We start from the raw sequence: 17773 nt of genomic DNA on the forward strand, positions 1-17773 counted from the left end.
AAATTGTTTGTATTATTCAACAAAGACTGATTTTTGCCAATGGTATCAATTTAAAAGTAAAGAAGGTACTAAAGACATGCTACGTGGTATCACTTTGAAATCCCAAAGGGTGCACACCTGCACTAGACACTCTGATATGCAGCTGCCTTCTTTAAAGCTGCTCCTTCTTCGGCTTCCAGGGCACACATCTCTGTGAAGGTGCACAGACATTTCGCCCACATTAACTCATTTTGAAGTTGCTTTAACACAGCAATTGTTCCCTGAGAGGGGGGTGTTTCCCAGCATGTAGGCAGTTTATTGCCTCCTGAAATGACAGGCTTGCCAGGCGTTACTTCCATGTTTCTGGAACAGAGGTTTTGGGAGATCCCAGCTGCATTTCATTCATTTTGTCTTTGCTGAGAGTTAAAAGAATACTCCTCCCAAAAACGATATTTTTTTTAACTGTTATTTACCCTGTGTTTTTGGAAGTTATGGCATAGGAAAAATTTTAATGTCATGAATGAAGATAACAAAATTATAATAAATGCCAATAATGACAATGAAATTGCATTATCATTTTTGGGTGCAGTATTCCTTTGAGTGCTACCTGAGAGATGTCATCAATAGTTTGTTGAGCAGTGTCCTGCTTTTACCAGAAAATGGCAACAGACACTGGTAGTGAGGATGCCTACCGAGGGCATAAATTGAGAGTCATCAGCGCAGAAGGAGACCTTTATCTTAACCTTAGTTATGCTGGAACAGAGCATTTTGCCATTATGCAGTAGACTGGTAACTGTCCTAAATAATTTGCACCATCCTAGACTAATTCTGCTGGCAGGGGCTTTAAATCTGCAGTGTGTGGTGTGCCTCCTCCTGCCATGGTCTAGTTCTCTGCTCTATATTCTTCCCTTATTTGATGAGAAAAGCTGTGGCAGCTGCCTGGAGCATCTCTCATTTTTTTATATACAAGTGATCAGAATATAATAATCACTTTCCAGAATCTTGCATACTGTATCAAACACCAATCTGTTACACGCTGCTGTAGTCTCCCTCCCATGAGCATGTCTGAGCAGGAATTGATAGGCAATGTGCGAGTGAGCATGCTTCATGAGTATTTGCAGGACACCTGGAGAATGGTGGGGCTGGGGAACAGATGCCAGGAATGCTGCCTTCTTCCATGCCTGTTCTCCTCCTCTTAAGAGGGAACAAGATATGCTGTCTGTTCATGCAATATCTTACCAAGTACAGACATTTCTCTAAAGTTGAGGCACAAAAAAAGCTGGGCTGCTTGTTTGATCCCAATATAATGTTACTTACTGTAAATGTTTATAGCTATAAAATTTAAGCGTTTGATTTTTTTGTGTGGTAAGGATGCTTTCGTCCATCAGCTCATTTTCTGTTCTCAGATCTGCTACCCACTTTCAAAGGAAGTTTGCCATTTGTGTCTGGATGTTTAAAATCTCTAAAGAAAATTATTAGGAGAGAGAATGACTTGTGGACATATTTATGCGTTAGTATATCCCAATCGATGCAAAGCTGTTTTGTCAGCAGCTCATGGGAACTAAACTAGCATCAGCGGGAACATCCCAGAATTCCCTTAGTAATTGTTCTGGCCTTCCTCAGAGTGTAAGGATTCCCTTATATTCATTAAATGTGAAATCTCAAATACCTTCCTAGATGCTTTTCTCTTGGCCGCAACCCTTCAGATACTTACTGGAGAATAATTAAGTGATTTTTCTTTACTGGTTTTGGTATCACTATATTTTGTGTACTATATCCATTGACTCCATACTTGTTTGTCCAATAGCAGCCTCTGATTGTTATTGGCATCACTTCAAAGGCTGGTCAATCTGTTAAAAACTAAACTTTAGAATGTGCAACACTGGTTCAGGAAGAGGTACTGATTCAAACCAGACTCCCATGATGAAACAGTTTCTGTGTAATCTCATTCTTTCTCTCATACAGTCACGTTCTCCTAGCATGATGGAGAGTATTGCATACTTCCTTACAGGTTTTGTTCACTCTCTAATCTTTACCTTTTCACCAAGCAGTATGTTTGTGGCCTGATGACCAGTACACTTACAGCAATATAGAACAGAAATAGCTGTTCTACCAAGTGCAAACCGTGATTTCCCAGTTGGATGACACTAATTCTGGCATTACAAACTATGTCTGCACTTAGTTGTAATGTAACAAATCATTTTTCATGGCCTGAAAATGTTCTACATCGCATATAGTAAATTGTGTTAACTAATAAACAAATTTATAATAAATACAGTTTCTGCTAATGAACTGCTACCAAACTCTGTTTTAAAAACATAATTGTGCCTAGTAAGGCCTCTGTTAATTTATCACTTCTGACCCATGACTATGTCCTACACATACAGAATGCATGTTCAGTGCCCAGACTGCAGGTGTAAATAATGATGGCCTATGTCAGTCAGAGTGTTATCTACATATCCCAGATCTAAGGTACTTTAGCCTGAGGCTGGAATTCACAAGTATATAGGTCAGTGGCTCAGTTCAAAGATTAAGACATCAAGAGTTACCTACACATAAGATACAAGTCGTAGTTTGAAATCCTAATGCCCTAAGGTGCAGAATGTTGTACCAGGAGACATGGTCATGCATCACGGGCTAGCTGGCCTTTGGCTTACATGAGTGCTTAAAAGCACACATGACCAGCAATTTCACGCAAATCTGCTCAAATTGCAAATATTGCCATGACGCAGAGCAGGCAGGTGTGTAGTAATAATCCTTCCCTGCAGGCCTCCGTGTGAGTTCGTCCTGTTGTGTTAGAGAGGATGTGACAGGTGTGTGTAATTAATGGCTCTTTTGGAAAAGCTCCTCATTAATTCAACATGTTTTCTTACTGCTTTTCCCCATGTAGTGAGCCACAGGTTGACTTTTTTGGCAGAAAAAGCTTCCTCTGTGTCACTTTTAGCCATTATTCTGATTTTTTTTTCATGTATCAATGTAAAAAGAGTATTTTCTGCAGTGAATTTGAGAGCAGCCCCCAGAAGAGCTTTTCTTTTCCAGTGAAGATCTGAGCTCATTTTCACCATCAGATGAAGAGCTTTGCAGTGAAATACTTGCACTTACTTTTTTCCCACTTCTTGATTTCTTCAGCTTTCTCCACTTCTGCTTTGTTGTGGTTGCATGACCTTACTGTTCCCCACCCGCATATGCTAATTGCTGTAAGGGCCATGCAGCATTTGAACAATCCCTGACATCTGCAGACAGCTTTAAAATTATGGCATTGATGTTTATAGTTCTGATAGATAATTAAAAATAAATGTCATGATGGAGAATTTACTCATTTTGTTCTGTTTACTGGGTGGCATTTTCTGTCCTCCTGAAAATATTTTCTGATGTGACCCAGATGCAGCATCATTATTACATGAGTCGGGCTGGTTTCTGAAACTCCTGCATGCTAAAATAGCTTGAGTGTGTGTTTATGCCCTTAGCTTTACACCTCTATGAATTGTGGAACTGTGCTCCCACCTTCATGCCCCTCCAGAATTGTTCATTCTCCTTACAAGCTCATTAATGTTTTGTTTATCTTTGTGTCTAATCACAATTACAATATCTGCTCTAAAATTCTAAGTTTAGCTTTCTGTCCTTTCAAAATGCTGCTTTTGAATCAGTGGCTGATTTTTGTTTTTCTGCTGCTCATAATTCTGATTTTAAACCTCTCAAGGACTTTGCTTTTGTAATTGCAGAGTTTTAATCTTCCAGATTCTACTATTTAACATTTTATCACTCTAATATTATTGTTTCATATTTGAGCCCTTCTTAATTGTAAGTTTTACCATTTTATCCATCCAGAATGTTTCATGTTTTGCCCCTACAATATGCTTGTGGTGAGGTCTGCCTCCAGGATTCTGATTTTAGCCTTCGGTGTCTCCAGAATCATGATTGTCGGTTTCTTTGCCTCCAGTATTCATCTCACATTCTCTGCTTTTGCAGAATTTGTTTCAACTCCTGTCTCTTCTGATTCGTTGCCTCGAAAATCCATCTTAAAATTCTCTACTCCTGAAGAATTTATGTTTCAACTCCCGTCTCTCCTGAATTCTAATCATATGTTTATACTCCCCCATGATTCTGATCTTTTTGAGTCCTTTCATGATCCTGAGTTTAGATTTTTTCCTTTCTAGCTTTCTGCTTTTTGTAAATTATTTTGGCACCGTAACATTTTTTAAAGCTTTTAGCTGTCTTTTGACCTGTTTAGGTTTTTGTGGCCCTCTTCTAAGTACATCCTAATTGTGTTGATTAGGCTGGGGCTTCACCATTCGAAGCTCTTTTTGCCATCAGTCTGCACTGATCTCTCATTTCTGCCATTTGCAGGATGATGCTGATTGTGCTGTAGTTATGTTATGTTAGGGGCCAATAGAATAAAAGACTGAATCAGGCTTTCTTTAATCAATTTAGCATTGTGCACTTAGATATACAAAAGCCTGTTGTTAGAGAGAATGCATTTTTGACCTCTCTATCTGTCTCTTGCATTCTACTTTTTTATGTAACATTTTTAATAAAACATTATATGTCTTCTTGCTTTTGACCCACTAAAGGACTGTTTAATGACCTTGTTCTTTGATCGCAGATGACAATAATTTTCTTTTTTTGGTTCTTATTTGCTTTTCATGGCTGCTCATTTGCCCCCTGCTTGTTTTGACATTTCATCCACATTTTGGCTGGTGCTTTCTGCCAGTTCTTGTGGCTCAGCTTCCTTGAAACAGAAGCCAATGTCAGGAAGTCATACAGAGTGGACTGCCACCTCTGAAGGCACATTTGGACTTCACATTGCTAAACAAACAGCAGTGCATACAAAGTTAGAAAACAGGGACTCAATCAAGAGTAATGTTGTAGTGAAGACATCCTTTTCTAGATTTCAACCTGCGATTTTGTGCTTTCCCACTTTCTTGTAGTCTGCTCATCAATTTATTCCTTACTAAAACTTATTCTCTTTAGTTGAATTTTACTGGATATTTGAACTTACTCTTTTGCCATCTCTATAAATATTATATTTAAACTATACATAATTGGAATTGTGCCTGCAGCTATCTATAAATTAAATTGTGATAGAGATGGAAGATTATTACTCATCTAAGTGATTAGACATCACAACAGATGAGCAGTTCGCTCAGATGAGTAGCAATGCCTGAAATGAATCTTAAAAATGACCTGAAATGCAAATATATATTTTCATTTTAAGAAATTATATCGGAATACTGTAAATCACATACGTCTTCTTCTTTCGGCTGCTCTTGTTAGGGGTTGCCACAGTGGATCATCTTTTTCCATATCTTCCTGTCCTCTGCATCTTGCTCTGTTACACCCAACACTGCCATGTCCTCTCTCCCCACATCTGTAAACCTTCTCTTAGGTCTTCCTCTTTTCCTCTTGCCTGGCAGCTCTATCCTAAACATCCTTCTCCCAATATACTCAGCATCTCTCCTTTGCACATGTCCAAACCAACGCAATCTTGCGTCACTGACTTTATCTCCCAACCGTCCAACCTGAGCTAACTCTCTAATGTACTCCTTTCTAATCCTGTCCATCCTCGTCACACCAACTAGTCTCACTACCGTCCTGTAGACCTTCCCTTTCACTCTTGCTGATACCTGTCTGTCACAAACTACTCCTGACACTCTTCTCCACCCATTCCACCCTGCCTGAACTCTCTTTTTCAAATCTCTTCCAAAATCCCTGTTACTCTGTACTGTTGATTCCAAGTATTTAAACTCATCCACCTTTGCCAACTCTACTCCCTACATCCTCATCATTCCACTGACCTCCCTCTCATTTACACACATGTATTCTGTCTTGTTCCTACTGACCTTCATTCCTCTCCTTTCTAGAGCATATCTCCACCTCTCCAGGGTCTCCTCAACCTGCTCCCTACTCCTCTTGAGACACCCTGTCATGCTTTCTCCAGGTCCACAAAGAAGCAGTGCAACTCCTTCTGGCTTTCTTTATACTTCTCCATCAACACCCTCATAGCAAACATCGCATCTGTGGTGCTCTTTCTTGGCATGAAACTATACTGCTGCTTACTAATCATCACCTCCCTCCTTAACCTAGTTTCCACTACTCTTTCCCATAACTTCATGCTGTGGCTCATCATTTTTATCCCCCTGTAGTTACTACAGCTCTGCACATTCACCCTTTTCTTAAAAATCGGTACTAGTACACTTCTTCTCCACTCCTCGGGCATCCTCTCACTTTCCAAGGTTCCATTAAACAATCTGGTTAAAACATCCACTGCCATCTCTCCTAAACACCTCCATGCTTCCACAAGTATGTCATCAAGACTAACAGCTTTAACATTCTTCATCCTTTTCATAGGTGTCCTTACATCTGTCTTGCTAATCCGTTCCACTTCCTGATTCACTATTACCACATCATCCAACCTCCTCTCTCTCTCATTCTCTTCATTCATCAGCCTCTCAAAGTACTCTTTCCATCTGCTCAACACACTCTCCACGCTTGTTAATAAGTTTCCATCTTTATCACCCTAACCTGCTGTACATCTTTCCCAGCTCAGTCCCTCTGTCTAGCCAATCAATACAGGTCCTTTTCTCCCTCCTTAGTGTACAACCTCTCATACAATGCATCATACGCCTTTTCTTTAGCCTTCACAACCTCCCTATTCACCTTGCACCTTATCTCCTTGTACTCTTGTCTACTTTCTGCATCTCTCTGACTATCCCACTTCTTCTTCACCATCGTCTTCGTCTATATACTCTCCTGTACTTCCCCATTCCACTACCAGGTTTCCTTTCCCTCCTTCCTCTGTCCAGATGTCACACCAAGCAACCTTCTTGCTGTCACCCTTACTACTTCTGCTGTACTTTCCCAACTGTCTGGTAACTCTTCACTGACACCCAGTGCTTGTCTTACCTCCTCCCTAAACTCAACCTTGCAGTCTTTCTTTTTCAACTTTCACCTTCGGATCCTTGGCTCTGCCCTCACGCTCCTCTTCTTCTTGATCTCCAACTTCATCCTACAGACCACCATCCTATGCTGCCAAATTACACTTTCCCCTTGCCGCCACTTTGCAGTCCTCAATCTACTTCAGATTGACTCTTCTGCATAGGATGTATTCTACCTATGTGCATCTTCCTCCACTCTTGTACCTCACCCTATTGTGTTCCTCCCTCTTCTTAAAATATGTTTTCACCACGACTGTCCATCCTTTTCACAAAATCCACTATCCTCTGACCTTCTTCATTCCTCTCCTTGACACCATACCTACCCATCACCTTCTCGTCTCCTCTTTTCCCTTCACCAACATGTCCTTTGAAATCTGTTCCAATCACCACTTTGTATCCCTTGGGTACACTATCCATCAGTTCAGCCAACTCACTCCAGAAATCGTCTTTCTCATTCATTGTACACCCAACGTGCAGGGCATTTGCACTAACAACATTCATCATCACACCTCCAATTGCCAGGTTCATAATCATTGTTCTGTCTGACACTCTTTTCACTGCCAAAACACTCTGAACATACTGTTCCTTCAGAATAACCCCTACCCCATTTCTCCACCCATCCACACCATGATGGAACAACTTGAATCCACCTCAGACCCACCTGGCCTTACTCCCCTTCCATTTAGTCTCTTGCACGCATATAATCACATACTTCTCTAAAGGTTTGATTTTTGGAATATGCAGATGTGCTGCAATTTGAACAAGACTAAGCCCTACCTTCTTGGCTCCACCTTCCTCGGCCATAGACTCATTCAGGATGCCTTTAAGTAAAGTCAGCCGTGTTGCATTTGCTCTTGTAGTAGTTCTGCCAGCTCTAATTGAAGCCATTCTGTTGATCCGCCAAGCTGTTTCAACTATGGGTCTTATATTTGATTTACTCAAACCCATATTTAGAGACCTATGGGAACATGTTCAAGAAATAAAAGTTTGTTGATGTGTATTAGTACTTGTGTGCATTACTGTAGTGTCAGAAAGAGGCAAATTGTGGAGAAATGTTTCCTTAAATATTTCATCCATTATTGCATGTCCATCTTTTGATGAGCATTGGCTCAAAAGGATAGAAGCGGCTGTTTCCGGGAAGTTTGAAGTAACTTAAGAAGCATTTTAGTGTTCACAGCCACGGCAAAAATATAATGTCCATAGTTACTGATTAAGTTTGATTTCCAGACAATATATTACGTCTGCTCTGCTGGGCATATATTTTATTTTCCTGATATAACACATCTTCTGATTACAACCAATACTAAATGTAATCTCTTTCCATCTTCAAACTAAGAGTTCACATGATAGCTCTTCAAATCAAATGATTTTGTCCCCAAAAAGTATCTGTTGAGAGAGAAATTTTCAGGAAGCCACTAAATATATATTTCTAGTACCATTTTTATGTATATCACTATTTTTTTTTGGTGTATTAGACTTTTAAGCAAGGAAAAGAACAGTTTTTTTTAAATGCTAACCTTGACATACAGCTTTGTATACGTGACAACACTACTGCTGGAGACTGGAGTCATTGCATGGTCAGACGGGCAAGTAAGAATTTCACCGTACTCTGTGCACATGACAGTGCTAATACCACTAGTACTAGAACAAAAGTAATTTTATTTTACCTTTCTTTGCTTTCTGGGTTTTGTCACCTTTTGAGTTTCTCTCTCCACATCTTGCTTTTATTTATGCACATTCTCTTTCTGTCTCCCACCTCTTCCTTTTCTGTCTGTACATGTGCTCTGTCGGGTTCTTCCTTTTCTTCTTCCTTTGATTCCCCTTCTGCCCTTTCTGCTTCCGTCTCTTTGATGTTCCAATTTCTGTTACTGTTGTAATACATTTGGGCTGCTTTACATCTGAAGAAAAGTTAATGTTCAATTCTGTGGTAAGAACTTTATACCAAGAGATAATGGCAATCATCTTGCTTATCAAAGTGTCCATGAATTCAGTTTAGTATCAGAGGATATGCTAGAAAAATATCAGGTTATACACCCTGGCGCTGAAGTACAGATTTGTCACTTAGCAATGCAATAATTTAAAATACAAAAGTCAGTGTATATTATTTCAGGGCCTCAGTGTGTTTAAGTGTGTCTTCACACTTTGCTTTGACATTTATCTGTTTGCTTTAGCATTTTGTTTGGTCTCTTTGTTTTGTTTGTTAGAACTCTTGAAGCATTGGTGATGTTTTCAGGGCCGCTGCAGATGTGCACTGCAATGTCATGAACATAGAGACTTTGTAGTCACCAATTTGTATGATAACAGGTGCAAGGTACAGCCTTCTTGCAAGAGCTTTCTAAAAGCATGGGGGACTGGCTGTGCCTAGTTGAAGTCCCAGCCTACCCACATTGAAATATTGTGGCAAAACTTTATAATAGTTCATTTCTGCAAAGCTAGAAATGTTGCAGAGATTAATTAAGTAGTTCTTCATGGAGGAGTGGGCCAAAATTCCTCCAGTGCCCTAGGAGAGACTGATGACTGTCTACAGGAAGGGCCTGGTACCAGTTAATCTATCAACAGGGGCAATTCATTTTTACACACAGGCATATGTGGGTGTTGTGTAACTTTCTTCAGACATACTTTGTCAAAGCTCTGCTGCAATGTTAATTTTTAAAGTAACCTGTAAAAATAATGTATTTACAGTAACACATGCTATTTTTATGTTACTAATATGCTTAATTCACAATCTTTCCTATACTTTCCATGTGGGGTGTTGGGTGTATCTTTTAGCTTCTAGATAGAGTTATAAAGCAGTATTAACTGGTAATGCTGTAAGATGAGGATTTTATTAGTGGGTTGACCAATATAAAATGCCCACTGTATGTCATTTATTAAGTGATACTGTCCTGTAAATGAGTCTAATAAGTCCATCTCTCCTACCAAGTTCAGTCTCAATTCTAACATATCACTATCATCATTCCTTCATATTCATCTGATATGCTTCCTTATAACTTCAAGGACTTAGGTGCGATTTCCACCCAAATTTCTGTAATAGTTTGTGTGATCTGTCTGTGTTTACAAGGTTAATGTGTGTTTGTTCCATTTTCTTCCGGAGTGTGAAACATATGAGTGGTAGGTTAACTAGTAACTTTAAATTGGCATTGCGGGAGTGATTATGGGAATGTGTTTGGGTGAATATACCCTACAGTGGACAGGCATTGCAACCATCTTGTTACCCATGTTTTTTTTTTTTTGGTTTTTTTTTTTTGAACACTTCTGTTTCCTCAAGCCAAAACTTGTTCCTTGGTTTGGTGTGAGTGTAATAAAGATATTGACATTGTTTATTTCCGAGGCCATGTGTGTGTGCACTCTGTGAAAGACTTTGCAGTGGAAAAAGCATAAAACAGATGGATTCAGTAACTCTATGGTGCTTACTTTTCAGTGCCGGGTCTTTTCTCAGCCTGCATATGTTTCATATACAGTACTGTGCAGTTTTAGGCAGGTGTGAAAAATTGCTGTAAACAAAGAATGCTTTCAGAAATATAAATAATGATTGTTTATTGTTATCAATTTATAAAAGGCAAAGTGAGCGAACAAAAGAAAAATCTAAATCAAATGAATATTTGCTGTTACTACATTTTGCCTTCAAACCAGCATGAATTCTTATAGGTACACTTGCACAAAGTCAGGGATTTTGTAGGATTATAGTCAGGTGTATGATCAACCAATTATACCAAACAGGTGCTAGTGATCATCACTGTCACACGTAGGTTGAAACACAGTCATTAACTGCAACAGGAACAGCTGTGTAGGAGGCTTAAAACTGGGTGAGGAACAGCCAAACTCTGCTACCAAGGTGAGGTTGTGGAGGACAGTTTCATGTCATGGCAAGAATTAGCACAGCAACAAGACACAAGGTAGTTATACTGCATCAGCAAGGTCTCTCCCAGACAAAGATTTCAAAGCAGACTGGGGTTTCAAGATGTGCTGTTCAAGCTCTTTTGAAGAAGCACAAAGAAACGGGCAATGTTGAGGATCGTAGACGCAGTGGTCGGCCAAGAAGACTTAGTGCAGCAGATGAAAGACACATCAAGCTTATTACCATTCGAAATCGGAAGATGTCCAGCAGTGCCATCAGCTCAGAACTGGCAGAAACCTGTGGGTCCCAGGTACACCCATCTACTGTCCGGAGAAGTCTGGCCAGAAGTGGTCTTCATGGAAGAGTTGCAGCCAAAAAGCCATACCTCCGACGTGGAAACAAGGCCAAGCGACTCAAGTATGCACAAAAACATAGGAACTGGGGTGTAGAAAAATAGCAACAGGTGCCCTGGACTGACGAGTCAAAATTTGAAATATTTGGCTGTAGCAAAAGGCAGTTTGTTCGTCGAAGGGCTGGAGAGCGGTACAATAATGAGTGTCTGCAGGAAACAGTGAAGCATGGTGGAGGTTCCTTGAATGTTTGAAGCTGCATTTCTGCAAATGGAGTTGGAGATTTGGTCAGGATTAATGGTGTTCTCAATGCTGAGAAATATAGGCAGATACTTATCCATCATGCAATACCATCAGGGAGGCGTATGATTGGCCCCAAATTTATTCTGCAGCAGGACAATGACCCCAAACATACAGTCAAAGTCATTAAGAACTATCTTCAGCGTAAAGAAGAACAAGAAGTCCTGAAAGTGATGGTATGGCCCCCACAGAGCCCTGATCTTAACATTAAGTGTGTCTGGGATTACATGACGAGACAGAAGGATGTGAGGAAGCCTACATCCACAGAAGATCTGTGGTTAGTTCTCCAAGATGTTTGGAACAACCTACCAGCCGAGTTCCTTCAAAAACTGTGCAAGTGTACCTAGAAGAATTGATGCTGTTTTGAAGGCAAAGGCTGGTCACACCAAATATTGATTTGATTTAGATTTCTCTTTTGTTCATTCACTGCATTTTGTTGATTGATTGAAAATAAATGATTAACACTTCCATTTTTGAATGTATTCTTTGTTTACAGCATTTTTTCACACCTGCCTAAAACTTTTGCACAGTACTGTATGTTTGTACGTAAAATTGTGTGTCAAGAATCTTTTGTCTTCAGCTTAACGTATTTTTTTTCTAACACATCCATGTTATTCAAGTATGTTCCAGCTTGCTATTTAATGCCCACTGATCATCACATATCCACAATTTACTTTGACTCCAAAAGCAGCCCGGTCTAATAAGGCACTGGACTTTAAAGTCTGCGTTACCTGCCTAACACTAGCTATTCATGTGCTAAGGGAGTTTTTGAAGTTACTGCTTGTGAGATGGCAAGGTTAGCGTTAATGACTTCCAGTTGGGTAACATTCATAGCAACCCATTGAAAGGCAAGTCAGATCAAATTTCCCACAGAAAATATGTTTCCCATATTTGCCATAGCACATTAATACTGGATAACCTGATGTTGTTCACATTATCAACAATATATGTGTAAATAATTGCATTAAGCTGGGAATTTTTAAAGTGTCTCAGAATTGTGTTGTATATATATGTGAAGCAAAGGTTGCTTGTTTAATTTAGTGGCTATCCTTTGCCAGTTATTTAATATCTACTATGATTTTACATTTTCTGATGACCTTTTTCAAGTCCAGATCTAGTGTGCCAGGGAAACATTAAATTCCTGTTTAATTAAAACATAGTGAAATAACTTTGAGAGGCATGATTAAACGGAGGCCTGCCTCTCAAGTGTCAGGCAGCACAAATGCTAATGAGATGAGGGAAGAAGACTAGACTGTAGATGGGCAGTGTGTTATTTGATTTTTCACAGTCACTGTGGATTTTTTTTGTATGCCAAAACGATCGATGTTTGTTATCAAGGATGCGAAATTGAGACCTGTCCATATACCAGCTTGAAAATAGTGATACTGCCAACCTAGTGTAGGTGAAATTTGGCAGATTCTGGACATTTCAGTCTATAATACAACTTTCTAACCTCATTTCCCCCATCTACTTTTTATACTTGCTTGCTCCTGTTCAAGGATGCAATATACTTACTGCAATCTTGAAAACAAAGCGCACCAAACAGGAACCAGCCCTAGACTGGATGCTTGCTTGAGGCTTCACAACAAACTTCCTTGTTTATTTCTGCTATGAAAAAAAAAACAAAAACAAAAACTGTTGTTCCTATTGTGTTGCCTCTTTCATCTACTGTACATTAGAAACTTAATTCTTGCATGTTAACTCCATTTAACAGGTAGCTTTTTCTAACAGAACTGATATGCTCATTCTTTTATCAATCCATCCAATCACAGTGTACATTTTATTTAAAGCAGGCTGTTCTTTACAGGCAATAAACAGTGCACAAGTCTGAAAATGGCCTGTTTTTGTGAGTTTAAAATTTTCATAAAAAATAGATTCAGGCATCCAGGAAGTATGTACTGTATTTCTGTGTGGAACATACTTTGCTGTGACAATATTAGACCCAAGGATAACCTGAGTAGAGAGATCAGAAGTCACCACTAGACAGGCATTTATTTAGTTTATGTCATGATGGTTTAACACAGACTGCTTAAAAGAAATCTGCCATTGAGCTCAACATCTTGAGTTTTCCATCACTGTGGTTTTTAACTTCAGCGTTTGCTTATAGACGTAGAGCATTGCTACTATAGCTGGTCTTTCTCATCTCCATAGTGGCTTGACTGAATAATGTAGGCTACTGCAGTTGGTGGAGTCACTGTCTTTTTTTATATTGAAGCTGTTTTGTTATATTTTTACAGTCATTAAATATTTTGTAACAATGAGTCATATTCAAAAATAACAGCAATAATAGAATGCAATTTCATGTGTTCAGTAGACTTCATTAAATACGTGCTTTACAATAGAGGTAAAAATAGAGCACAAATAGGCTTGTGGTAGTCAGTAGCTTTCATACACAGTAGAGTCCAATTCAAGTATGTACAAATAGCATGGATTGATGTGTGTTAGTAACGGGGGGTCTGTGACTAACTGATGTTCAGTTTTTTTAAATTTGACATTTTTGAATGTGTACCCAATAGAGTGGTACTGAATAATTAGTAAATGAAAAATATTTTATTAACACAAAATAACCAATGCTAGCATAAAATCAGTATCAATATTACCATATAAAAGGAGCAAGGCAATTGAAATAAGTTCTCCATCTATTAATTATCTATTAAGATTAGTGTGGCAAAGGTGCCACATAGGTGTCGACCCAACACAGACTGACAACGGAGGCACATGTAAAATAATTAAAAAGAACTTTTAATTTTTCTTCAGCCGTGGGGCACATCTTCCCTGTGTCCCACAGGCCCAACACAGTCCCAAAACAACACAAAAGGTAAATCACCCCAAACGGCACTCTTCTTCCTCCACTACTCCACCCAGGCAGCTTCATCCTCCTCCTCCCAACTCTGGCGCCTAGAATGGTGGCTGCAGGCTCCTTTTATAGCACCCCCAGAAGTGCTCCAGGTGCTTGTTGACTTACTTCCGGCTGCACTTCCAGGTGTGGCTGCAGTCCAGCCCACATGGGCTCATTAAGCCACGCAGGTCCCCTGGCGGTGGCCATGAAGCCCAACAGGGATATGCTCCAGTGTTCTACCATTGTGGCCCCGATGCATCCCAGGGGTGCTGCCACCAAATGTTCCGGGGGATGTAGTGTGCATCCCATGGCTGCTCCCCTGGATCCAGTATCAAAGGGGCGTCCCAGCCGAGCATGGATACCGGCCGTCCACCACATTAGTTAAAACACTAAATTAGTTAATTTGTTAAAAATAAGAACTTGGAAAGGCATTGATATATCGTATACAAAAGATGACATCTTAAAGGTTTTACTTCCAGTTTGAAGATACAGGGAAGCCAAAGTGGCTCTTCAGATCTGGATAAGCCGTAACGCATGATGTGTCTGTTGTACGTTACACTGCTAAACAAACTATAACCCTGCCCTGTCCTGGCTATCAGCGGTCAGAGTGGTCCTTGTTTCTTGTTCAGCAGCTCTCATCTTCTGCTCGCAGAACAACTGCAGTTCCAGCTCTAAACCCGTCCTCTGTTTCTGTCAGTTAGAGCTGTGGCACCTTTCTTGTGATATTAATTAGTTCAAACACAACTTAGGTGCAGGTCGATAACATCGGTTCTTTACAATAATTAAGTGCAGATAAAATTAGTTCAAATCTGTGAAGTCTTACATATGCTTACATAATTGTTTTCCGCTTCCATTTATTTCCAGAGAAACAACTTCTATCTTTAACTTACCTAAAGCAGTAGCAGACAGGTGCCACGATATGACATGCTTGTCCATTTCCTCCCTGGTGTCTGACTCGTTTGCATTGGGCATCCATGCAGTTGTCAGACAAGCAAAAGAGGCAAAATCTACAAAATGTGTAAGTCCAAGCCTCCTGCTCTCATTTTAAAACTAAACCAGCAAACTAAACCGTCATTGGAATTTGCAAAGAATGTTTCTCTTTTAAGGTTGGTGAGTTCACAAACTTGTCAGTGCTTTTCAATGGGAGATTTTGAAATTTTAAAACTTTGTACAGCAAAATTTGGTTGAGACATCTCAATGAAAACTGAGCTGTCTCACCAAATTTCCTGGAAGAATAAACGTGCCAAGGGGCCGAGTTGTTTCCTGCAGAGAGGCGAGCAGACAAATGGAGCCACTTTACAACAAAATTGGTTCACAGGGGCGGAAATGTTTCATGCGGACAGACAGACAAGACTATCACAGTAGGTGCTTTATGCATTAATTGCAAACACACCTTAAAATGAATAAAAATTAGTTGCTCAGTGGTTACTTTAAACTGGCCTGGGGTGAGTATAGCTGTGCCCCCCGACATTTGCTCACATCTGGTCCAGAATATGCTCTGCGCTCGGTCCAATTTCCCACAACCCAGTAATAGAAAAGTAAAGTGTTGTTCAAAGAAATTCTTGGAAATTTGTTTTAAGAATAAAAATACATAATTGGATGATGACAGGTGTTAGAAATAACTATTTCTACATATGTTTATGCTTTAAATATGGTGTGAAAATCTCTAATTCCTATACACTATGCTAATTGTTTAAATTTTCTTATCCGTAAATGCTCATGATCTTTTTTGCCCGGCTCTTTTTCCACTCATTTTTTTAAATGTATACAAAATGTGTTTTTAAGGTGAATATGTGAGCATGTGCTGGTTTGACTACTGCCTTATGTGCAATACCACCAGGACAGGCCTCTGACTCACTCTGACCCTGAGCAGGACTGAGATGTCTTCATAATAGGTGGATGTCACTGAACATCAACTGTTGTGACTGTAGTGGAAAAAAAAGTAAAACTTCAGAGATGGTGATGTGCTATTATAAATTCCAAGTATTTTCCTCCATTATTACAGTATATAATCAACGTCTGTGTTTCTGGTCCCACCTAAGTTTGATTTGATTGCTGCTGGTCAGCTATATTGTTTAACCATTTATTAATATCATTTCCATACTGCACACCAAAAAACAAGAGATATGCATGACTACTTGACTTTGAGATCAGTAAGTTTTGTGTTTTCATTGAATTTTTTGGTTTCATTCCCCAAATTTTTGTTTGATTCACCACATTAATTGTGATGAAAATTTCCCCTTGGGATTAATAAAGTTATCTATCTATCTATCTATCTATCTATCTATCTATCTATCTATCTATCTATCTATCTATCTATCTATCTATCTATCTATCTATCTATCTATCTATCTATCTATCTATCTATCTATCTATCTATAAAAGTTGTCGGTTTCTGCCATTGAACTTTTCACAAAGACTGCCCATAGCAAAAAGCTCCATAATTGTGTCCAGTGTAGCCTTGTCACTAAGGTGTTGGCCTGTGTACCACATGGATACAGCTCAGTCTTCACTATTGCAGTAACTCACTGTGTGACAGGTGGCTTGAACTGTGCCACTGTGATGTGGACGTTTCCTCAGCTCAACAGATACTGGTAATGTATGGTAGTTTTTGTAATACCATCAGCACCATGATGTTTGTAGATTAGAGCCAAGTTTTACCTGAACTGTGCTTTCTTTTGACTGTGTATTACTATTCAACAGGTTGAAACTGAAGAAGAAAGGAAGCGATTTGAGGAAGGAAAAGTCCGTTATCTTCAAACAAAAGCTAAGAGGCAAACAGAGAAAGCAAGGCAGCAATGACCTTCAACCTGCATCAATGTGAGGAGAGACCCTTAGTGCTGAATGACAGCAGTATTAAGTAGAGCTACTAAAATAATTACAAGAACCATGTTCTGTTTTCAGAAGAAATGTCTTGTTATTTATGTGTAGATGCTGCAAACCAAAGTCTTGCACCTTCCCATTCTTCTGTATTATTTATGATAAAGTATTTCACTATATGCAAGTGTTATAAAGATTGATGTACCATGTGCTAAATAAAGGTGGCCAAGCCAGCTGCTCACTGTGTCCAATTTCTGTCTTTTCCTAGGATGCCATCTTATAGACTCAGTGTCATAGAGTTAAAGAGGTGACATTGAACAGAAAACGTCACAAATGGCTAAGCTAGGCTATTGACCCATATCCATCATCTCAGAGAGAAAGTTGAAAAATGGGATCAGTCTTTGTCCATATCACTGGTGCTAAAAAGAAAAAAAAGGGACAATAAAAGGTCCAAAAAAAAAAAAGCTTGACCGGCTAGGCCTATAATTTAAGCTCCAGTCATTAATGATTCTGTGTGGCAAAAGAAATGAGCAAAGCATTAAGGCCTGAGAGCCCAACACAGCCCCAAATCAATGGAGTCTAGATACATACGTATACACTTTATCTGGTGTGATTGCCACGTGCTCAACATCACATAGGATAAAGTCACATGGACTCGCCATTCATGGCTTTGTTTATTTTTTATGTTGTCTAAATGAAAACGCAGATGTCC

General features: G+C 39.4%; 1 protein-coding gene across 4 annotated transcripts in view; it reads left to right on the forward strand.

Moving 5' to 3' along the window:
* Positions 1 to 17298, forward strand: part of acot7 (acyl-CoA thioesterase 7) — a 217199-nt gene extending 199901 nt beyond the window's left edge. For all 4 annotated transcript variants that reach the window (XM_051931294.1, XM_051931295.1, XM_051931293.1 and 1 more), the window contains one exon: positions 16945 to 17298. In XM_051931294.1, coding sequence (XP_051787254.1) covers positions 16945 to 17043 — 99 coding nt within the window. In that variant the 3' untranslated portion in view covers positions 17044 to 17298. The remainder of the gene's footprint in view (positions 1 to 16944) is intronic.
* Positions 17299 to 17773: the final 475 nt, after the last annotated feature.

Source organism: Erpetoichthys calabaricus, chromosome 8 (assembly GCF_900747795.2).
Source record: "Erpetoichthys calabaricus chromosome 8, fErpCal1.3, whole genome shotgun sequence".
Lineage (NCBI taxonomy): Eukaryota > Metazoa > Chordata > Cladistia > Polypteriformes > Polypteridae > Erpetoichthys > Erpetoichthys calabaricus.